Genomic DNA, 25,662 nt, shown 5'->3' with positions numbered 1-25,662 from the left:
ATAAGTATTATCCCCAATGTATCTTGTAAAGAGTTTGCACCACCTCTTGAGCACTCTCGAGAGAGTGAAAGAAGTCAAATGGTTAGCACACACCTAGAAAGCACATCTATTGAAACTCCCTCATAGTTTTTTGAAAAAAATAAAGTTTTAGAGATGTCTTTATATTGAAAGTGTTATATATTTAATAATTAAAATATATTGACATGTCAAAGAATTTTTTGTTCACACTTGATTTGCAAATAAAAGCGCAAAAGTGCTTAAAGTCGATCATTGAAAAATGACTCGTGGTTATGGCACTTGAGATATGGTCATCTTGGATTTTATGACCTATAATTATTGTCGAAGTTAAAGTTGTGAATAGTTTGTAAAAAATCAACAAATCAAAAAATTTATGTGAAGCTTGTTTCAAGGGAAAGCAACACATACAAATTATTCCGGTTAGAAAATATTGGAGAGCCAGGGAACCATTCGAGATATTTCACACATATATTGCTGGTCCATTTGATGTTACATCTCCTGGCATTAAGATGTTAATTCTGCTGCAATTCGAGACTCTTGTGTCATACTAGGGAGTCTGTTTAATGGTAAACATGAAGATGATTATGAAGAGGAGCCGTTACAGTTAGTCATTTGACTCAATCAGAAAGTGGGAGGAGCAGTGTGTATAGCAGCACCACTGCAACTAATTCTGATAGAAGCAGTAGTCAGAGGCCCAAAATATTTGGCTTGGTCAATAAAATATGTGATGAAACTCAAGAAGTGGAGGAAGAAAATGAAGTTTTGTTGTTATCAACCGTGGACGACTCTACACACTATGAAGAAGCAGCAACAACAAAAGTATGGGAATTGGCTCTGAAGACTGAGATAGACTCTATTGTGAAAAACAACGCATGGAAATTGGTAGAGCTACCGAACGGGCAAATGGAAGTGGGTTTACAAACTGAAATATGATTCATATGGTGAAATTGTCAAGTATAAATCAAACCTCGCTGCTAAGCCGTATGTTCAGCAACAAGGCATCAATTTTGATGAGGTCTTCGTGCCTGTAACACATCTCAAAATCGTAAGGCTGTAATTGGCTCTTGATACAAAAAAAGGGTGGGAAGTACACCACCTGGACATTAAGTCTGCTTTTCTAGAATGGGGAATTGAAGAAATAGTTTATATGTCGCAGCCTGAAGGGTTTGTCAAGTAAGACATAAAGCACTTGTTGTATAAATTAGTAAAATCACTTTATGCCTTTTGATCAACCCCTCGTTCTTAGTACTCAAGGTTGAGCATGTATTTTAAGGTCTTGGGATTTGGAAAATACCCATATGAACTTGTCGTCTACACCAAACATGAAGGAGAAGAAATAATAATAATTGGAATTTACGTAGACGACTTGTTAATCACATGTACGAGCACATTAGTCATTAACGGGTTTAAAAGGTGGATGAATGCAGAGTATGATATTAGTGACATAAGAAAGCTGGCCTAAATCTGGGTATTGAGGTAAATCATAAGAGTGAGTTTATTGAGCTGAATCAGGTTTCCTATGCTAGAAAATTACTTGAAAGAGCAATAATGATCGAGTGCAACGCAAAAAAGTACCGACTGGAAATCAAGATGCAGCTGAGTAGAGATGAAAAGTCAAACCAGTGAATCTAACTCTATACAAAAGTTTGGTGGGATAATTTAGTACAAGAATTGGCATTGTTAGTAGGTTCACCGAACGTCCCATGGTATTACATCAAAATGCTATTAATGAGAATCCAGTATTTCACGCATGTAGTAAACACTGATCGCGAGGAAATTATACTTGTACATATGAGGACGGAGGCACGATGTGCAGATGTCTTAACAAAGACAATGTTTAGAATGATCTTTTTTGTAAATTGGTTTTCCTATAATGACTCAATTAATGAAAAGATAGGATATAGCTTACTCTGATTCCAATTGACGCGGCAAGAAAACATAGGAGAAGTAAATGTTAAACCGCGCAACGACTCTTATACGAGAAATTCTTTAAAACCTTCAATCCACAAGTTAAACTTTGAATTTAGAAGGGTTTCTTGAATCCAAAGGAAAGATAAGAGAAAATCTATCAGTGTCTTAGTGTCAATAAAAGATTTTGCATACATTACATTATAAGATTATTCACGTAGGGATAGAAAACATTTAAACAAAAGAAAAATAAATCTTAATTAAAATTGAATAATAATTAAAGATTGCATGATCATGCAATATTTTAGCACATTTTTCTATCATCTAGAATAATTTCTCGTGTAAAATCCCAATTTGACATTATCATGCATCCAACATTGTGATGATGTCATGACACATAATCGTGCAGTACTTAGCTTAATCATGCCCTTGTTATTCTGTGTCTCATTTCACTCTCCTTATGCAACAAAAATCCACCTATATCAATATGACAATCAACCAAAATAAATTGGATAGAAGCTTTAGAGGGAACTTGGTGGAATGTTAACACGAATGCAACCACTGACCAAACTGTGAAGAGCCCAAACCTCTGACAAAATAATGGCTCTCAAACAAATAATGAAACTACTAGCAATAGATATAACTTTTTCATCTAAAATGGGGACGCCATGAGTTTCCAAAATACTTTATGATTATCCGAGACAATGGTTTAATCAGTATTGCAATTTTTTTGACTTTCAAGGCACATTATAAAATCAAAACGTTTCCCTCCAATCTTTTCTTTGTATTGAAATTTTCAAAATTTAATAATATTTTTAAAAATAGATGCACCATTTCAGCTATTATATATATTTGTTAGTATTAGTTGTTATAATGATGTAATCATCAGGCACGCCAATCAGGGCATTTTCAAGCTAGTAAAATGACAAACTGCTATCAAATTTCTAAAGTCAAGTGTAGGGTTTTCATCAATTACATGTTAAAAGAATTCTTTGATTTCTCAATAAAATAAGAAAGATAATCCAAGCTAGATATATGGTGTATCAAATAATATCTGGTATTGGCTATATATCCCCACATTTCTCATTGTTGCATATATCATTTCCTCTGGTATAATTCATCTCGTCTTATTTTCTCCACAACACAAAAATATTGTAGTTAGTTAACAAAATCGATAGACATTCTCAAGGGGAGAGATGCAGTGGCGGTTCAAACTCTAAAAGAGCGAGGTTTGAGAATTGCTCAGTTAGAGCAACTCCCAATTCTGAGGCAAATGGTCCCTATGTACCAGCTGTTGGATGTATGAATCTGATAGAAAAGAATATGAAAATGAACAATGCAAAAGTGTATTTGATTACTAATATGGAAAAACCTTACAATTGATACTTCTGCAATATGAGAATATAATAATTATATATAGACTGTCTAACTGATGAGCTACAAACCAGTACATCTGATCCTAAATTATCTCTCTCTTATTTCATTCCTAAACACACGCAATAACAGCTATGACCAGTTCTGTAATACAACGTTCAATAAGGCAACGTTGATTTATTCAATAATAAAATCAAATCACCCAAATAACTATGTTCAGATTAATAGGCCCAACATGATCCCCCCTTAATCTAAACATTCCCCAGATTCCTGACTCCCAGCAACTTCTGTATTTTCTCAAACTTTGATATTTCCAACGCCTTAGTTAGTATATCAGCACGTTGTTCATTTGTACAAACATGTTTAATAACAATGAGACTTTTCTCAATGCAGTCACGAATACAATGATAGCGCAAGTCAATGTGTTTACTACGCCATGGAACACCGGATTGCGAGCTAAATCCACAGCAGACCTATTGTCGATGTACAGAGTGACTGAAACAGACTTGATACCCATAATATGACTCAGAACTCGTTGCAACCAATTTTCCTGGCAGGCAGCGGCCGTTGCTGCCATAAATTCAACCTCACATGAAGAAAGTGCAACACACCGCTGTTTTTGAGAGACCCATGTAATCAAGTTCTCGTCAAGGTAAAATGACATCCCTCCTGTGCTCTTTCGATCATCCACACGACCTGCTAGGTCACTGTCAGAGAAACCAGATAGAATATAATTTCCTTGCCCTTTCATATAAACCAATCCATACTGCAGTGTTCCTTTCAAATATCGACATTTTCTCTTGACAACATTCATATGCATCTGTTTAGGCCTCTCCATATATCTGCAAACAATTCCTACTGAGTAGGCGATGTGAGGCCTCGTATGTACTAAATATCTCAGTCCACTTATGATACTCTTAAAATGCGTTGAGTTCACAGGTTCACCTGTACTATCAGAAATCATTAAATTCTTTGGAACAAAATTCACCCCCGCGATCGGTCCTCAAAACTTGTATGCCATGTTGTGCACCATTCTGAACAAGCATTTTAAATTTCTTAAAACATTTCAAAGCCTCATCTTTAGTTCTAAGCAGGTAAACTCACATCATACGACTGTAATCATCAACTAGGAGTATAAAATAATGCTTTCCTCCCGGAGTGGAAGGAGATATAGGACCACACAAATCCAAATGAATTAATTCTAAAGCAGACTTTGCGGAGAAAAGAGATTGAGTTGGAAATGGCTTACGTGTTTGTTTTGACATAAGACATCCTTCACAGATATCCCTTGGTTGAAATTTACATCAACTACATCGCCTTGAAATTTACATGTCCGAGTCATTTGTGCCATAACCACGTTTCCTCTTCACTCTTCGTTAACAGACAATAATCCTCTACTTCTTGAATATGAATCTTATAAAGTCGATTTACAGATCTTTGGACTTGTATAAGCATTCTTCCACAGCTATCATAAACCCACAAATTTTCCCCATTCATGACTACTCGATTTCCTTTTTCCGATAATTGGCCCAGACTTATGATATTGCTTCGAAGTGTGGGTATATAGTAGACTCCATTTAAGACTTTGGTTTCCCCATTCTTGCACATAATCCTGATTGAACCTTTCCCTTCAATTTTCACCAAGGAGTCATCACCAAACTTTACCTCCCCTTTCACTGTTTTGTCAAGTTTTTCGAACTTCTCTCGATGGCCTGTCATATGATTGATGTCCCCGTTGTCAAGATACCATATATTATCATCTCTCTCCTTAATGGTATTTGTAGTTTTCCCTTCAATAACAACAGTCACATCCTTCTTACCATTATCGCACATAGCCATCAAGAGTGCGGGTTCTTCGTTATTTACCTGAGCCAAGTTTGCCTTTCCTCTTTGTTGTCTATTTTTTCTTGGCTTGCGGCACTCGTTTGCAAAGTGACTGTAGGCAGCACAATTAAAACACTTTACTTGGCTCCTGTTACGAACCATACGATTGTCTCTCACGTGATAGTCACCCCCACTGCCTTGGGCATCTTTCCCTGATCTCTTCAGCCATTCTTCTCGTGTGAGAAGAAGTTTCCCGTCATTACTTTCCCTCTTAAGCCATTCATCCTCTGTTAACAAGAGTTGTTGTTCGTCACTGTTCTCCATTTGTCCATTCAAACATTCCTCATGAGCCTTTAGTTAGCCAATAATTTCCTCTACGGACATGGTATCCAAATTCCCAAACTTTTCGATTGAAGACGCAATTTGAAGGACTTTAGTTGGGACAGCCCTTAGTAGCATTTTAACGACATACTCCTCATCAATTGTTTCCCCTAACGCCCTGATATTTGTAACCAAGCCGTTTAGTCTCATACAGAAATCATCTAACTGCTCCGTAGCTTACATTTTCAGTGACTCGAACTCTGATTTCAGGGTTTGAGCTTTAGCTTTTTTCACCTTATCCGCACTCAGACACGGCATCTTAATTTCCCCCCAAGCCTTTTTGGATGTTTTTTTCTCTGCTATTGTTAACAACATATCATCTGCGATACCTTGGTAAAAAATGGCCAATGCTCGCTTGTCCATCTTCTCATCTACTGTAGTTTTCGGATCTTTAGGTTCTATTGCCTCCCAAACCCCATGAGCCTGCATAAAAACTTTCATCTTTATGGCCCAAGGGGTATAATTTGTTTTCGATAGCATTGGATAGCTTAGACCAAACGACCCCTCCTTGTTCTTGTTTGTCTCTATTCGTTGTTAACTTTGGATGCACTTCATAGGTGTTTAATTTGCTCTGATACCAGATCATAGAAAAGAATATGAAAATGAACAATGCAAAAGTGTATTTGACTACTGATATGGAAAAACCTTAAAATTGATACTTCTGCAATATGAGAATATAACTATTACATATAGATTGTCTAACTGATGAGCTACAAACCAGTAAATCTGATCCTAATTTATCTCTCTCTTATTTCATTCCTAAACACACGCAATAACAGCTATGACCAGTTCTGCAATATAACGTTCAATAAGGCAACGTTGATTTATTCAATAATAAAATCAAATCACCCAAATAACTATGTTTAGATTAATAGGTCCAACAGAATCTTCCTCTCTTTTGCTTCATTTATTATTATCCAACAAAAGAACCTCTTTTGTTGGATGTAAGAAAAAAAGTTTTTGGTGTTTTTTGAGGGACTATTCTAAAAAAAACTCTAAATATTATATTATGAAATTAATATATGAAATCAGATATTCTACTTGTGCACAATATTTATGCCAGTTATAAAATCAAAAAAATCAATACTAATGTTTCACATCAAATTTCTATCCATCATAAAACTCACATCCTCTCATTTTCTAGGAAATAAAATTATCATCTACCAAAGAGGTACACATGGATGGTAAAAACTTTGTTGGGGAGGCTAATTTTGGAGAAGGAAATGGAGGAAGTGGCTCAATAAGTGGAGAACTCCAAGGCCATGTTTATTTCATGGGATCATAATCCCGGGATAATAATCCGAGGATAACTAATCCCATCAAAATTAGTCCTATGGATTAGATAATCCTATCCTAAGTTTGTTTGAAAGGATTAAGTGTAGGATTGGAATATAATCCTTTAAAACTTTATCCTATGTTTGTTTTGTGGGATAATACTTCGGAGTGTAATATAGTCTCTTAAATTTTCCAATCCTATGTTTGTTTCATATGGAATAACAATGAGGGGGATTATAATCTTTTAAAAAATGACTTGTAGGAGGGGATAAAACAATGCGTCCTCCCACCAAGCATTAGATGGGATTATAATCATAAGTTAGCTTATTAACAACGGTTTTGGACTGTTATGTTAAAGATCTATGACAACAGTGCAATTTAAGAACTGTTATCTACCTCAATAAGAGGATGTCACAGAGACAAGTCTTTCGAAAATCTGCTATAATTGTTGTTCTACATGTTGTCTAACAACAGTTATTCGTGAAAAAAAATATTCCGTCGTCTCCTAATTTGGGGCAACAGTTTTTTGGTCGACCGTTGTTTCATAGGTGTTGTGTGATTGCAAATTTCTTGTAGTGCAACTACGAATATATATATTCGACATAAGCTTTCTTAATCAATCACTTAGTAGCGCTCTGTCTATGTAAAATGTTATGGAGGTAATTTCAATTGCTTCCATAAAATGTAGTTTTTAAAAGCTCTTACTGAATGATACACTTCACGCTCTTTAACGCTTGAAAATATTGAAAAACATATTTTCAATTATATAGACTGTAAATCTGATTGTTTGGTTGATAAAAAACTTGATTATATGTCTCAATGCAGTACATTCCTTTTTGTAATACCAAGAGCCATAGAAATGAACTGGTCGGATACTGTCCATAGGATCCCTATTATGTCCATTATGTTTGGTGAGATGGATAACCTCCTTGCATAACCCAAGATTTGAATCTTAAACAATAGGGATTCAATTGATAAAATCGGAGCACTATACAAACTTGAAATTGGATACAATTATTATTTTTAAATTACATACACTTATACACTTAAAGTACTGTTATGCAAGCTATTCATCTGCAAGTGAACTTCTCTTAAATTGCTTTGCAACTATGCAAGTGATATTCTAAGCTCTTAGGAGATTTTCACCCAAGCCCATAAAAACGGTGGTACATGAGGGACCTGAACACATAATTATCAACCAACTAAATTAGTCGAATACCCCAAAGAAAAGTAATTAAACAAAATTTTAAACTTTGACATCGAATTTCATATTTTACCCAAACTTCCGACGATTTATCAGTATTAATTCATTTTAAATTATACCACATAACTATATATTCTTTATTCATTTATGATTAGACAACGAAAATTTGGTCGAATTTAGCAAAATTCGATAAAATTTGTTGGTCAAATTTAATGGCTTTTCTTGCACTAAAACTACTAAAATAAAACTGATAAATAAATTTAGTTGATGAATATAGGTAAAGTAGTTAGCGAACCTACTTGTAAAAATTAAATTTGAGTTTGCATTAGCATAACCATAATCTAATACTCCCTCTATCCCAAAATAAGTGTCGCTTTGATTTTTGACACATTTTTTAAGGTACTAAAAAAAGATATTTGCATATATTTTTTTCAAAAAAAATTTTCCTGAATTAAAATTTTACATTTATATTTTTATTGACAAAAGAAAATTTATAAAAAAATATATACAAGTACCTTTTTTTAACACTTCAAAATACTGTCAAAAGTGAAAACGACACTTATTTTTTGGGAGGGAGGGAGCAATTACACACAAATAGGAATGAATTTAGTTAACCTCCTTGAGTGGTCTGAATTGATGAAATATTGACGGCTATATATCACAATAAGCTGTATCTTATATATAAGGGATAAATTAGCATGTTTAGAAATATGCTACATATTGGTATTGATATGAGCTAATGTTTGCAAAAACATGTGAAATCTAGAAATGGTAATTAAAAAAACTAAACTGAATCTTTCAACTAGTCTACCTGAATCATTGCTTAAAAAATTTATACCAGATAAGTAGATCTATTTTTAGATTTATAGTTCTAAGCTAATTTAATTTAACTAAAAATCAGGATAATCGAAATTTATTGGTCAAATTTAAATGTTTCTCTTGCACTAAATTAACTAATAAAAGGAAACTAATTAAGAAGTACCTACATTTGAGATATAAGATATAAGAGAATACTATTATATACATTTGAGGAAAATAGTAGGGCAGTTAGCACACCTACTTGTTAAAAGTTATGGTTAGTTTTGGATTGGCATAACCATTATTTAATAATGATATAAGAAGGAGGGAATTTAGGTACCACTAAGAGATATAAGGGACAATTAATTTAGTATGCTTAGTTATATGCTGCAATATTACCGTGAGCCACAAAACTTTTGAAATTTAAATTGTTAGCAAAACTTAAACCAGATCATTCAAAAACTCTACAAGCAGATCTATTTCCATGGACGGATATTGTCCATGGAATCCCTATGTGCTTAGTGAGATTGATAACCTCCTTGCATAACCCAAGATTTAAATCTCAAACAGTTCCCCAGAGGGCTTCAATTGTAAAATCTAAAAGTTGTTAAAATCGGAGCACTATACAAACTTGAAGTTGGATACATTATGCTATATGCTTAGCTATATGCTACAATTGTTGGGATTTAATCTAAATTATATGTTTAAAGTTATTGTTTTATTTATTTGAATAAGTCAAATAAGTAGCAGTAGGGTTAGTAAGTGGATTAGTAGTGGAAGTAGTAGTCAGTTAGGTTTATTACTGGAGAAATAATAGGAAGGAGTTGGTGGTTTAATGCTACAACTTGTTATTTTAGTTCTATTTAAACTATCACCTGTAATCTTTCATTTGATGAGAAGAATATACAAGTTTATTTTCTCGGGTGAATTATATGTTTAAGTTATTATTTTATTTATTTGAATAAGTCAACATGTTTTATTTATAAGTAGCACTAGCATTAGTACGTGGATTAGCAGTGGAAGTAGTAGTTAGTTAGGTTTATTAGTGGAGAAATAATCGGAAGGGGTTGCTGGTTTTATGCTACCACTTATTATTTTAGTTCTAATTTTCTCAGGTGAACACCAAGTGTAGAATATAAGAAGAGATTTAATGTATATATATTTATAAGCACGTGTAATAAACACACAATGAACACTTATTTTGAAAGAACTAGGAAGACATTTTATTATTAAGTCTGTTTCTCCGCCACGGACAACAATATGTCTTCTGGAATTTCCTGATAAATCACATTATCCTGCCTTGGATCAATTACACCATTTGGATCGCTATTCTCAATAGCTTCCCAAACGCCTTGTGCCCGCATGAATACCTTCATTTTTAATGACCACGCCAAACGCCTTGTGCCCGCATGAATACCTTCATTTTTAATGACCACGCCGTGTAATTGTTTTTGGCCAACATAGGATAACTGAGTCCGACAACACCTTCCTTCATCTTTGGCACGTCAATGCTTGGTATCCGAGCTAAGTAGTTTATGCCCAAGTACATGGCGAGGAAAACAAGCATGGACGTGCCAAAGATGAAGGAAGGTGCTGTCGGACTCAGTTTTCCTATATTGGCCAAAAACAATTACATGACGTGGTCATTAATAATGAAGGTATTCATGCGGGCACAAGGCGTCTGGGAAGCTAAACCGTATACACTTATGTGTCCAGCCAAAGGACCGCTCCCATAACTAACGATAAGTACGTGGGTTTTCATATTCAACAAGAGCATAGCCACCATGCACGACCATAGGCTCGAATACCAAGTGGTGTCAGATGGGCAAATAGGAGATATGGTGGACTTGATGAATCTTATGGGAATCAAGCTATATATGTTGCAGTTGAATATTGGCTTAGGAGAGCTAAAATCTTTTGGTGGCGAGGTGGCAGATTCATGGGAGATAACTATGATGATTAACCAGCTTTTTTATAGACAGAGGTAGCGTGCCAGACGGGAAAATAAGACATGCCAGCCAGGCAAACAAAAGGCCAGACGGGCTATGTTGAAGTGCCAAACGGGCAGAAAAGTTGAAAGCCACACGGGCTAAGTTAAAAGCCATACGGGTTGCTAGTATTTGTTAGGGAAAACTTAGATTAAGGGGGAGATTGTTGGGATTTTAATCTAAATTATATGTTTTATTTATTTGAATAAGTCAAATAAGTAGTAGTAGGATTAGTACGTGTATTAGTAGTGGAAGTTGTAGTCAGTTAGGTTTATTAGCGGAGAAATAATAGGAAGGAGTTGCTCGTTTAATGCTACAACTTGTTATTTTAATTCTATTTAAACTATTACCTGTAATCTTTTATTTGATGAGGAGAATATACAAGTTTATTTTTTCCGGTGAACACCAAATTTACATGTACATATATAAGTTCTAGTTTTATATCTCTACAACAATATCGTTGTGAGCCACAAAACTTTTGGAATTTAAATTGTTAGCAGAACTTAAACGGGATCATTTAAAAATTCCTCAAGATAAAAGTAAGGGTTTAGGGTGCGTGCGTATTGTTTTTTTGGTATACAAAGGGTCAGGAGTTAACAGCTTGCAGCATGTATGTAAAAACCTACGTTTTCTTCAAAAAAATCCAACTTTCTTGTATATTCACATACAATTACTACAGAAAATATAGAGATGTCAGAGACGGATGCACCTTGTACTAAGCCTGAGCTCGAGATCACAACCATTCTCATCTTCACTACCCACACTAATTACCTGAATCTCAATCAATAGAAACTTATTAGAATACATATGTTACATTTTTGTATCTTTATGAGAATCTATGATACAAACATCTATAATTAATTAAAATAGGGCATACCTTTCCTCTTTGAGGAAAATAGAATCCGTAAGGATTTGAAAATTATAGGCTGGTAGTATGCGAGGATGAGAATGATGATGAACCAGGCATTAATTGTAAGGTTAGATCCTCCTGCTGTAAAAAGAACAAGGACAGCATAGATACGTTTCAACTTACATCTAAATGGGAATTTTCATCCAAATTGCAAAATAATAATGTACCATAGACGTCAGAGACGGGTTGTTCTTCATTCCACCTCATGTACATTGTTCCACAAAATTAAAAATTATTTTGTAATTTTAAATGCTAATACTTTTCACATACACTTGATAAGAAAAATATTATCAATATTTATACAACGAATTATACAATAGAAGGTTTCATAAGGACGCACCTTGTACTAAGCCTAAGCTCGAGATCACAACCATTCTCATCTTCACTAACCACACTAATTACCTGAATCTCAATCAATAAAAAATTATTAATTGTAAGTTTTTAATTGTAAGGTCGAACAAGGACAATATGGATACGTTTCAACTTACATCTAAATGGGAATTTTCATCCAAATTATAAAATAATAATGTACTATAGAAACGTACATTTCTGCCTGAAAAGTGATGATGAAATCCATGAGCATCTGTCAAAGGTTGTACTTAGTACGAGGTAGTGAACAGAATTAGGGGGAAGACAAGTAAGGAGAGCTTTCCATTCTCATACTCTTCTGCAAAAATAGGGACAAGAATGCTGGTGGTACCCTACTATGCTCCTAGCAAAACAAAAGCATATATATAATCAGATTCAAGAACAGTAAATTAATTTCGTAAAAAAAAGTCATTAATAAGCCAAGCTAGCAATATTGTGTTCAATTGGAATATTTGATTTAGTTTATTAATTTATAATAAAAAATTATTAACTATTGTTAAGATATTATGTTGGAATTATTTTCATATTTCTCTAAACTTTACACAAATAAAATATGTAAGTTGAATATGTCTCAACCAATGGAGACAACTTAGGAAGTATTGAATTATCAGGGAGAAATTGTAGGAAGTAGTTTTTGTGATTGATTTTCTTGTTATTTGTTTTCTTGATTTCTGGCATATGATGTAATCTTGTTTTTCAATATAAGGTTGTAAACACTCGGAGAGGATTGAGAACTGTAATATACAGACTTTATATTCTTCAAAATCAGTTTCATATATATCTTATTCGCTACATTCTGGTATCAGAGCTAAGGAGTTAAGGCCATTTTATGCCTAAAATTCAACCCAAAAACACAAAGATCATAATGGAGATGACCAAAATGAAGAAAAGAGCAGTTGGTATATACTATCTGATAGTAACACGAAGCAACCGTACAATATGGTCTCTAAAGATGAAGGTGTTCATGAAGGCGCAAGGAGTATGGGGTGCGATTGAACAGATTGGCTCCGACACAACCGTGGTGGACAAAACGGTGTAGATGGCCCTAGCAGTAATTGGGCATGTCGGAGGACATATTATTGACCATTGTTGATAAAGAAATGGCCAAAGAGGTCTGGGACACGATCAAAACACTGCGTATGAGTGAAGAGCGGGTAAAGAAGGAAAAAGTGCAAAAGTTGAAGGTGAGTTTGAATCTCTGGTCATGAAAGAAACTGACCAGGGTGATGACTTTTATATGAAGCTGATTGCAATTGTGACCAACATAAGGGTTCGTGGAGAAAAAGTGGAGAAAGCAACCGACCACTTTTGACCTTTACAAAACCCAGAAAACCGACCGTCAATGGACATAACCGACCACCTTCTTCATAAAACTGACCGTCTTCTTTAGAGGGTGGTCGGTTTTAGGACGGTCGGTTATGACATTTAAGTTAGCCTCTGAAATAAAACCGACCGATGTGCACACTTTGACCACGGTCGGTTATGAGTTCCAGTCAACTTTTTAAAAATAGACATAAGCGACCACCTACGGTCGGTTATGACTCAGTGACGTGGAAACACGTGTGCACACGTGTTGCCACGTGTACACAGTGACCCCATATTTGAATAAAATGCCCAGGCACATAACCGACCAACGTAGTGGACGGTTATGAGGGTTAAACCCGACCAAAAGTCTTAACCGACCAGCCTAAAACTGACCATGCCCTGTGGTCGGTTATGACTATTTTAACAGACCGTGTTGCCTGTTAACCGACCGTTTATGAAGGTCGGTAAGGTCGGTTTTGTCCTGTTTTCCTGTAGTGTAAAACATGTTTCTAAGATATTTACACAGTAAAATAAGCATAAGTGTATAGATATATAGTTCCTGTAATTATATGATGAAAGCTGCTCCAAGTTATTCATGTTCAAAGCCTGTCTGATAATTATGTACAACATATTTAGAAGGTAAAGTAGATATATTTTATATTGTTAGGTGTACTTTTATTTTAAGAATAAATATGATGGAGTGAATTATGTATACATCAATATTTAGTGTACAACTATAATTGGTTTGCATCCCTCTCTACACCTTTAACCTAAAGTTGTCTAAGTGCACCAAATTTTAGTGCCAATTATTAAATATTTTATAATTTTTACAAATTATAGAGAATAATATTTAAAGTTTATTTTATATTTGAACTAATTAAATGATTTAAAATAAAGCTTTGTGTGATGTAATTGGGCTACTAATTATAGGGTATTAGTCGACATACTATCTACTCCTCCATTTCCATCCCTCCTAGTGACACATAGCTAGGCCATCTCTATTTGTGTATTTGTGTATGTATTCATATTTATGGTCATGAAATGAGGTATGAATTGAAATCATTTCAAATGGCCACACACATATTATAATTTTTTATTAAAATCATGCTTTTTTGTGCTACTATGTATACATGTGCATGAATTTTTTATTTTTTGACCGTATAAATATTTTTTTGGTTCCAAAGTTAATGTGTTGTTGATGTAGGTGCCAACATGAACTCTATTTTGGTGCTTAATGGCACAAATTTTAAAGAGATGTGAAATGAAGTTCTATTTGTTCTAGGATGCATGAATTTAGACTATATTATAAGGAAAGAGCAATATACCTCTCTTATAGATGAAAGTTCTATTACCGTTATATTGAACTTTGAGAATTGGCAACATTCTACTAGCTTAAGTTTAATGATTATAAAACCAAGCATTCATGAAGAATTCTGGGCCGGGGCACTATTTCTGAGGACGCGTATAAAATATCTATAAAAAATTTCTTGATAAGCTTGAAAAGCATTTTACAAAAAATGAAAAGGATGAGACAAGTAAGTTAATTTTAGCTGATCTTGTTTATACAAGACAAATAAGGTTATGGAGATGATTAACATTATTTCAAAACTTAAAGCACTAAATTTTGACTTGTCTGATGACTTACTTGTGAGTTTGGTACCCATCTCTCATAGTGTGGTCAAATAATTGACCTAATCATTGTTTAAAAAATCATATCAGCTACCTAGATCTATTTTTAGGTTTATAGTTCAAAGCTAATTTAATTTAACTAAAGATCAGGATGATTGAATTTTGTTCGTCAAATTTAAATGTATGTCTTGCACTGAATAAACTAATAAAGAGAAACTAAGAAATACATACATTTGAGATATAAGACACTAGTATTATATACATTTGAGGAAAACAGGTAGGGCAGTTAGCACACCTACTTGTTAAAAGTTATGGTTAGTTTTGGATTAGCATAATCATTATTTAATAATAATATAAGAAGGAAGGAATATAGGTACCACTAACATATATAAGGGACAATTTAGTATGCTTAGCTTTATGCTGCAATATTGTTGTGAAAATTCTAGGCTGGTAGTATGCGAGGATGAGGATGATGATGAACCAGGCATTTCAACTTACATTTAAATGGGAATTTTCATCCAAATTGCAAAATAATAATGTACCATAGAAACGTACATTTCTGCCTCGAAATTGATGAAGAAATCCATGAGCATCTGTCAAAGGTTGTACTATAGTAGGAGGTAATGAACAGAATAAGGGAGAAGACAAGTAAGGAGAGCTTTCCATTCTCATAATCTCCTCCAAAAACAGGGACAAGAATGCTGGTGGTACCCTACTATGCTCCTGGCAAAACAACAGCATATATAATCAGATTCAAGAACCGTAAATTTTGATTTGGTAAATAAAATGTCATTAATTACCTGTACTTGGCCGGCCAAAGTGACAGGGTACATAGGGTTATGATTCACAACACTGGGTACCCTATCACTATTAGTACCAATTTGACTTGTAAATCTTCTCCAAAATTCATTTGGACTTCTCCACTCCCTTATAATTGAGGATGAGCTGCCACTTGCTCCACTGCCTGCTTGAAATTTTGGCTCCCCCACAAAGTCTGTAGCTGCCATGTTTACCTCTTTCTTAGCTGAAACTTATATTTGCTTGAAATTTTGCTTGAAATTTTGGCTCCCCAAGAAATTTTATGTGCTTCAATTTTATGTGCTTCACTAATAAGCGTCTATATATATATATATACAGCGATTTGATTGACAAGGTAGCAATTTTGTACACAATTGGAATATTTGATTTAGTATATTAATTTAATAGTACGATATTATTCATTATTGTTAAGATATTGTACTTTTGGATGCTTAAATTTAGAGGATTTGTTTTACCAAGAAAGCAATATTGATTCTTTGTAAAAGAAAATAATAATATAATTATTTCTAAATTACCAAAATAATGAATAGTTTCTTTTTCAATCTAACACCTCAAGATTTATTACTATATGAAATTCAATAAAAAATATATGAGATGTATATTATAATCTTAGAACTTAAACTGTAAAGTCCTCGTACATGTTTTGTATTTAGAATTTTAAAATGTAGATAAAGTTCTTTTTCAAAAGTGTTTAAATATTAATATAATCATAAAACAAATTATTAACATATTATTTACTATTTTGTTTGGTTCCAATATTTTAAAATTTATATATATTGTAAAAGTTATTATCAGTATCGCTTGTATGGTATTTTTCAAATGTCTCTTTTCCTATTATCTATAGCTTAAAATTCATGCTAAATTATGATGTCACAATATATTAATTTTAATATTTTTACCTATGTTCTAAATAGTTGAAAAAAAAATTAACTTATAGTTCGAATCCCACCGGAGGAGAATTTATGATTATGCCTCCTGAGCCATCGCTTAAATGTGGTTTACCATGTTCACGGGTTTGCACGTTATTGTGTGAGTCCGTAGAGTATACTCATTGCGCACCCGAAAGATAGCGCGTGCGGGTTACCTATGACAAAAAAAGAATAACTTACTGTAATTTCTAAAAATCTAAAGGCTAAATTTGGCTAAATTTAATGCATTCTCATAATCGGTCACTCAATTATTTTGTCTTATATATATATATATATATATTAGTGTATACATCATGATACCAATACTATTTGCAAATAAAATATCCATTTTCAAACTCAAATGCAATGGAGTAATCGAGGCTGATAATTAGAATAATTATAGTAGGTTGGTTAATGTATAGCATTCCATAATGATAATATGTCAGTACGAGTGTCTTGGCCTCCAAAATTCACTTGGAATCGTCACAATCTCTTTTTTATGGGTGAACTTTTTTGCGAATGAGAGGCCAATTAAGCCATTTAACAATAATCCATGAAATATATTCTATCGAGAAGTTGATAAACCAAGTCGAGAAGTACAAAACATAAGTATATTGAGAAGTTCATAAATAAACATATGAGGCCATGTCTAAAAACTTTATCATGGAGTCACCATATAGCAAAGGCATAAGGTCATGAACTCAAATAGAATAAACTTCAACAAATCTATGTAGTGAAGTCTAAATAATGATGGCAAAATTGGGAACTCACAAATGCTACATAGAGGAATATCCTCATATATCGTAAAATAAAATCCAAAATATAAATTCAACTGTATCATGAAGTAACTCAGATCCGACCTAACTTTTCCGGTTCTTTCGATAATAATTGCCAAATTTTTTGGCTTGGTCCAATACGAGCCCACCTATCCTTCCTATTAAATATCTACTAAAATTTGTTGTTATCATGCATAATAAAATTGCATATGAATAATATAAACATGAAGTTAAACATGAAGTACAGGTTGGCTGAGTTCTCATTTTCACAATAAGCAACTTTGAAAACCCTTGTAAATTGTCAAATTGAGGTATTGCATCAATATGGATCATATAATATATTAGGTATTGGATCAAAGAAATTATGGAAGAAATCGGGTTTCCGAAGCCTTTGAAAGATAAGGTTATTCTCTTTACAAAAAACTCAGAGAGGGAAAGAAAAGTCCACGGACCACCTAATTATGGAAATACTTTTCAAGATATAGTTATCGATATAAAGTTCTCTATAAGTTCAAATTTTAGACTTGTCAATAACTCAGAACTGAAACTATTTAATTCAATAAATTATTTCGGTAAAATACTTTTAATATAAAATTCATTCTAATTTTATGTTGAATTTTTTAATATTAATTGGAATAATTTAGTCCAATAGGGATAAACCGGGTATTTGTACAATATATTGATAAGTCACCTTCTACTTCTCGATAAGAGTCAATAAAGTGACCTGAGTGCTTTGTGAAATTTGATTCAACACAAGTACCTGAGTGCTTTGTGAAATTTGATTCACTTTCATTGATTCAACACAAGTACTTGCATGCTTTGTGAAATTTGTGGATGATTCTTAACTTGCAGGGGAACTAACAGCAAACCCTGTGTTTTACTTGGATGTGTTGAATGAGTTCTGGAATAGTGTTGTAATTTCCTCTCATGAAGATGACAATTAAGTGATGACACTGGTGGTGAACTACAAAATCAAAGGGGTTAGAGTGGAATTCAATATTGTTGATCTCAAAAAGGCACTGGGAATCCCAATAGAGAAGATGGGTGTAGCCTCTACCTCTAAAGAAATTTCAAAGTTTATGGACTTCATTCATTATGCATACAAGATAGACTTGGCCAGGCTCAATAAGATATATATAAAAAAAGAACAATCATTTGTGTTTGACACAATGATTAGAGTCTTCACATGTAGGAAGACAGGCTTTGATGGCATCTCAAATGTGGTTCAAAAGCTTGTCAACTCTATGGCTTATGACAAGCACATTGATGTAGGAAGCCTCATTCTGAGAGAGCTAAGCACAAGGCTAACACTTTATTTGGTAAGTAAAGGTAAAGAAATTTTTTCTCTATATTTATTATGTCTGCTTTAAATTATAAAGTGCATGACCTACACTTGACTCAAGGAATAGATATTAATGAAATAGGCATGTGTAAACAAGTGTCCAAAATATTATTTGGATCACTTAACACAAAGAATCAGGTAAAGGTAAGTTTGAATTTCACCAACTTTATGTTGGAAAAATTTAATACTTACCCTTATCCCATGCCTGACATGAGAAGCACTGCAACTTCTAGTTCAGCTATGGGACCTGGTCCTGCGGCAACACAAATACAGGAACACCCTCAGATGTCTACTACAGATGCATCTATTCCTTCACAACCATTATCTTGAAGTCAAGAAACAGCTTCATCCTCTCAAAATGATAGTTAGTAAAAAGAAGAGAAAAAACACACCTTATTAGTGGTTAATGAGAGTGGTGAGGACAAAACAGAAACTTAGTCACCTTTGGTCACTAAAATAAAGAAGCAAAAGAAAGTTGAGTTCACCAGTCAAAAAGACACCTCTACATCTTCTCAAAAAGATGCAGTTGTAACACATGGGCATAAATAGACTCTAGCGGAACCTTCTTAAAAATATGTCAATATTAAAATAAGTATTATCCCCAATGTATCTTGTAAAGAGTTTGCACCACCTCTTGAGCACTCTTGAGATAGTGAAAGAAGTCAAATGGTTAGCACACACCTAGAAAGCACATCTATTGAAACTCCCTCATAGTTTTTTGAAAAAAATAAAGTTTTAGAGATGTCTTTATATTGAAAGTGTTATATATTTAATAATTAAAATATATTGACATGTCAAAGAATTTTTTGTTCACACTTGATTTGCAAATGAAGGTGCAAAAGTGCTTAAAGTCGATCATTGAAAAATGACTCGTGGTTATGGCACTTGAGATATGGTCATCTTGGATTTTATGACCTAAAATTATTGTCGAAGTTAAAGTTGTGAATGGTTTGTAAAAAATCAACAAATCAAAAAATTTATGTGAAGCTTGTTTCAAGGGAAAGCAACACATACAAATTATTCCGGTTAGAAAATATTGGAGAGCCAGGGAACCATTCGAGATATTTCATACATATATTGCTGGTCCATTTGATGTTACATCTCCTGGCATTAAGATGTTAATTCTGCTGCAATTCGAGACTCTTGTGTCATACTAGGGAGTCTGTTTAATGGTAAACATGAAGATGATTATGAAGAGGAGTCGTTACAGTTAGTCATTTGACTCAATCAGAAAGTAGGAGGAGCAGTGCGTATAGCAGCACCACTGCATCTAATTCTGATAGAAGCAGTAGTTAGAGGCCCAAAATATTTGGCTTGGTCAATAAAATATGTGATGAAACTCAAGAAGTGGAGGAAGAAAATGAAGTTTTGTTGTTATCAACCGTGGACGACTCTACATACTATGAAGAAGCAGCAACAACAAAAGTATGGGAATTGGCTCTGAAGACTGAGATAGACTCTATTGTGAAAAACAACGCATGGAAATTGGTAGAGCTACCGAAAGGGCAAATGGAAGTGGGTTTACAAACTGAAATATGATTCATAATGTGAAATTGTCAAGTATAAATCAAATCTCGCTGCTAAGCCGTATGTTCAGCAACAAGGCATCAATTTTGATGAGGTCTTTGTGCCTGTAACACATCTCAAAATCGTAAGGCTGTAATTGGCTCTTGCTACAAAAAAAGGGTGGGAAGTACACCACCTGGACATTAAGTCTGCTTTTCTAGAATGGGGAATTGAAGAAATAGTTTATGTGTCGCAGCCTGAAGGGTTTGTCAAGAAAGACATAAAGCACTTGTTGTATAAATTAGTAAAATCACTTTATGCCTTTTGATCAACCCCTCGTTCTTAGTACTCGAGGTTGAGCATGTATTTTAAGGTCTTGGGATTTGGAAAATACCCATATGAACTTGTCGTCTACACCAAACATGAAGGAGAAGAAATAATAATAATTGGAATTTACGTAGACGACTTGTTAATCACATGTACGAGCACATTAGTCATTAACGGGTTTAAAAGGTGGATGAATGCAGAGTATGATATTAGTGACATAAGAAAGCTGGCCTAAATCTGGGTATTGAGGTAAATCATAAGAGTGAGTTTATTGAGCTGAATTAGGTTTCCTATGCTAGAAAATTACTTGAAAGAGCAATAATGATCGAGTGCAACGCAAAAAAGTACCGACTGGAAATCAAGATGCAACTGAGTAGAGATGAAAAGTCAAACCAGTGAATCTAACTCTAAACAAAAGTTTGGTGGGATAATTTAGTACAAGAATTGGCATTGTTAGTAGGTTCACCGAACATCCCATGGTATTACATCAAAATGCTATTAATGAGAATCCAGTATTTCACGCATGTAATAAACACTGATCGCGAGGAAATTGTACTTGTACATATGAGGACGGAGGCGCGATGTGCAGATGTCTTAACAAAGACAATGTTTAGAATGATCTTTTTTTATAAATTGGTTTTCCTATAATGACTCAATTAATGAAAAGATAGGATATAGCTTACTCTGATTCCAATTGACGCGGCAAGAAAACATAGGAGAAGTAAATGTTAAACCGCGCAAAGACTCTTATACGAGAAATTCTTTAAAACCTTCAATCCACAAGTTAAACTTTGAATTTAGAAGGGTTTCTTGAATCCAAAGGAAAGATAAGAGAAAAACTATCACTGTTTTAGTGTCAATAAAAGATTTTCCATACATTACATTATAAGATTATTCACGTAGGGATAGAAAACATTAAAACAAAAGAAAAATAAATCTTAATTAAAATTGAATAATAATTAAAGATTACATGATCATGCAGTATTTTACCACATTTTTCTATCATCTAGAATAATTTCTCGTGTAAAATCCCAATTTGACATTATCATGCATCCAACATTGTGATGATGTCATGACACATAATCGTGCAGTACTTAGCTTAATCATGTCCTTGTTATTCTGTGTCTCATTTCACTCTCCTTATGAAACAAAAATCCTCCTATATCAATATAACAGTCAACCAAAATAAATTGGATAGAAGCTTTAAAGGGAACTTGGTGGAATGTTAACACGAATGCAACCACTGACCAAACCGTGAAGAGCCCAAACCTCTGACAAAATAATGGCTCTCAAACAAATAATGAAACTACTAGCAATAGATATAACTTTTTCATCTAAAATGGGGACGCCATGAGTTTCCAAAATACTTTATGATTATCCGAGACAATGGTTTAATCAGTATTGCAATTTTTTTTGACTTTCAAGGCACATTATAAAATCAAAAAGTTTCCCTCCAATCTTTTCTTTGTATTGAAATTTTCAAAATTTAATAATATTTTTAAAAATAGATGCACCATTTCAGCTATTATATATATTTGTTAGTATTAGTTGTTATAATGATGTAATCATTAGACACGCCAATCAGGGCATTTTCAAGCTAGTAAAATGACAAACTGCTATCAAATTTCTAAAGTCAAGTTTAGGGTTTTCATCAATTACATGTTAAAAGAATTCTTTGATTTCTCAATAAAATAAGAAAGATAATTCAAGCTACATATATGGTGTATCAAATAATATCTGGTATTGGCTATATATCCCCACATTTCTCATTGTTGCATATATCATTTCCTCTGGTATAATTCATCTCGTCTTATTTTCTCCACAACAGAAAAATATTGTAGTTAGTTAACAAAATGGATAGACATGCTCAAGGGGAGAGATGCAGTGGCGGTTCAAACTCTAAAAGAGTGAGGTTTGAGAATTGCTCAGTTAGAGCAGCTCCCAATTCTGAGGCAAATGGTCCCTATGTACCAGCTGTTGGATGTATGAATCTGATAAAAAAGAATATGAAAATGAACAATGCAAAAGTGTATTTGATTACTAATATGGAAAAACCTTACAATTGATACTTCTGCAATATGAGAATATAACAATTACATATAGACTGTGTAACTGATGAGCTACAAACCAGTACATCTGATCCTAAATTATCTCTCTCTTATTTCATTCCTAAACACACGCAATAACAGCTATGACCAGTCCTGCAATACAACGTTCAATAAGGCAACGTTGATTTATTCAATAATAAAATCAAATCACCCAAATAACTATGTTCAGATTAATAGGCCCAGCATGATCCCCCCTTAATCTAAACATTCCCCAGATTCCTGACTCCCAGCAACTTCTGTATTTTCTCGAACTTTGATATTGCCAACGCCTTAGTTAGTATATCAGCACGTTGTTCATTTGTACGAACATGTTTAATAACAATGAGACCTTTCTCAATGCAGTCACGAATACAATGATAGCGCAAGTCAATGTGTTTACTACGTCCATGGAACACCGGATTGCGAGCTAAATCCACAGCAGACCTATTGTCGATGTACAGAGTGACTGGAACAGACTTGATACCCATAATGTGACTCAGAACTCGTTGCAACCAATTTTCCTGGCAGGCAGCGGCCATTGCTGCCATAAATTCAACCTCACATGAAGAAAGTGCAACACACCGCTATTTTTGAGAGACCCATGTAATCAAGTTCTCGTCAAGATAAAATGACATCCCTCCCGTGCTCTTTCGATCATCCACACGACCTGCTAGGTCACTGTCAGAGAAACCAGATAGAATATAATTTCCTTGCCCTTTCATATAAACCAATCCATACTGTAGTGTTTTTTTCAAATATCGATATTTTCTCTTGACAACATTCATATGCATCTGTTTAGGCCTCTCCATATATCTGCAAATAATTCCTACTGAGTAGGTGATGTGAGGCCTCGTATGTACTAAATATCTCAGTCCACTTATGATACTCTTAAAATGCGTTGAGTTCACAGGTTCACCTGTACTATCAGAAATCATTAAATTCTTTTAAACAAAATTCACCCCCGCGATCGGTCCTCAAAACTTGTATGCCATGTGGTGCACCATTCTGAACAAGCATTTTAAATTTCTTAAAACAATTCAAAGCCTCATCTTTAGTTCTAAGCAGGTAAACTCACATCATACGACTGTAATCATCATCTAGGAGTATAAAATAATGCTTTCCTCCCGGAGTGGAAGGAGATATAGGACCACACAAATCCAAATGAATTAATTCTAAAGAAGACTTTGCAGAGAAAAGAGATTGAGTTGGAAATGGCTTACGTGTTTGTTTTGACATAAGACATCCTTCACAGATATCCTTTGGTTGAAATTTACATCAACTACATCGCCTTGAAATTTACATGTCCGAGTCGTTTGTGCCATAACCACGTATCCTCTTCACTCTTCGTTAACAGACAATAATGCTCTACTTCTTGAATATGAATCTTATAAAGTCGATTTACAGATCTTTGGACTTGTATAAGCATTCTTCCACAGCTATCATAAACCCACAAATTTTCCCCATTCATGACTACTCGATTTCCTTTTTCCGATAATTGGCCCAGACTTATGATATTGCTTCGAAGTGTGGGTATATAGTAGACTCCATTTAAGACTTTGGTTTACCCATTCTTGCACATAATCCTGATTGAACCTTTCCCTTCAATTTTCACCAAGGAGTCATCACCAAACTTTACCTCCCCTTTCACTGTTTTGTCAAGTTTTTCTAACTTCTCTCGATGGCCTGTCATATGATTGATGTCCCCGTTGTCAAGATACCATATATTATCATCTCTCTCCTTAATGGTATTTGTAGTTTTCCCTTCAATAACAACAGTCACATCCTTCTTACCATTATCGCACATAGCCATCAAGAGTGCGGGTTCTTCGTTATTTACCTGAGCCAAGTTTGCCTTTCCTCTTTGTTGTCTATTTTTTCTTGGCTTGCGGCACTCGTTTACAAAGTGACTGTAGGCACCACAATTAAAACACTTTACTTGGCTCCTGTTACGAACCATACGATTGTCTCTCACGTGATAGTCACCCCCACTGCCTTGGGCATCTTTCCCTGATCTCTTCAGCCATTCTTCTCGTGTAAGAAGAAGTTTCCCGTCATTACTTTCCCTCTTAAGCCATTCATCCTCTGTTAACAAGAGTTGTTGTTCGTCACTGTTCTCCGTTTGTCCATTCAAACATTCCTCATGAGCCTTGAGTTAGCCAATAATCTCCTCTACGGACATGGTATCCAAATTCCCAAACTTTTCGATTGAAGACGCAATTTGAAGGAATTTAGTTTGGACAGCCCCTAGTAGCATTTTAACGACATACTCCTCATCAATTGTTTCCCCTAACGCCCTGATATTTGTAACCAAGCCGTTTAGTCTCATACAGAAATCATCTAACTGCTCCGTAGCTTACATTTTCAGTGACTCGAACTCTGATTTCAGGGTTTGAGCTTTAGCTTTTTTCACCTTATCCGCACTCAGACACAGCGTCTTAATTTCCCCCCAAGCCTCCTTGGATGTTTTTTTCTCTGCTATTGTTAACAACATATCATCTGCGATACCTTGGTAAATAATGGCCAATGCTCGCTTGTCCATCTTCTCATCTAATGTAGTTTTCAGATCTTTAGGTTCTATTGCCTCCCAAACCCCATGAGCCTGCATAAAAACTTTCATCTTTATGGCCCAGGGGGTATAATTTGTTTTCGATAGCATTGGATAGCTTAGACCAAACGACCCCTCCTTGTTCTTGTTTGTCTCTATTCGTTGTTAACTTTGGATGCACTTCACAGTTGTTTAATTTGCTCCGATACTAGATCAAAGAAAAGAATATGAAAATGAACAATGCAAAAGTGTATTTGACTACTGATATGGAAAAACCTTAACTTCTGCAATATGAGAATATAACTATTACATATAGATTGTCTAACTGATGAGCTACAAACCAGTACATTTGATCTTAATTTATCTCTC

At 34.3% G+C, this 25,662-nt stretch overlaps 2 protein-coding genes across 2 annotated transcripts; both read right to left on the bottom strand.

Annotated features, from left to right (window-relative positions):
- Nucleotides 1-3,625: 3,625 nt before the first annotated feature.
- On the bottom strand, nt 3,626-4,138 carry LOC141700973 (secreted RxLR effector protein 161-like). The gene has a single exon (XM_074504629.1). The coding sequence runs from the start codon at nt 4,136-4,138 to the stop codon at nt 3,626-3,628; it is 513 nt and encodes a 170-aa protein (XP_074360730.1).
- An 18,831-nt stretch (nt 4,139-22,969) lies between these two features.
- LOC141700972 (uncharacterized) lies at nt 22,970-25,365 on the bottom strand. Its single transcript, XM_074504628.1, has 4 exons — nt 25,106-25,365; nt 24,906-25,042; nt 24,342-24,830; nt 22,970-23,289 (listed from the first exon to the last, which is right to left on the bottom strand). The coding sequence occupies exons 1-4, from the start codon at nt 25,363-25,365 to the stop codon at nt 22,970-22,972; spliced, it is 1,206 nt and encodes a 401-aa protein (XP_074360729.1).
- Nucleotides 25,366-25,662: the final 297 nt, after the last annotated feature.

The sequence above is a fragment of the Apium graveolens genome, unplaced genomic scaffold (genome assembly GCF_009905375.1).
Source record: "Apium graveolens cultivar Ventura unplaced genomic scaffold, ASM990537v1 ctg3151, whole genome shotgun sequence".
NCBI classification, from domain to species: Eukaryota; Viridiplantae; Streptophyta; class Magnoliopsida; order Apiales; family Apiaceae; genus Apium; species Apium graveolens.
The sequence above is the reverse complement of the archived record's forward strand: the minus strand, read 5'-3'. Positions and strand labels throughout refer to the sequence as shown.

Bases quoted from the DNA above. Each gene is read 5' to 3' on its own strand.
- LOC141700972 (XM_074504628.1), bottom strand. From the start codon at position 25,365: ATGAAAGTTTTTATGCAGGCTCATGGGGTTTGGGAGGCAATAGAACCT. The intron at 24,831-24,905 runs GCTAACTCAAGG...TCTTGTTAACAG, and splicing joins GTCCGTAGAGGAGATTATTG to AGGATGAATGGCTTAAGAGG. The intron at 23,290-24,341 runs GTTCAATCAGGA...AATTTATGGCAG, and splicing joins GGTGAAAATTGAAGGGAAAG to CAATGGCCGCTGCCTGCCAG.
- LOC141700973 (XM_074504629.1), bottom strand. From the start codon at position 4,138: ATGGAGAGGCCTAAACAGATGCATATGAATGTTGTCAAGAGAAAATGT.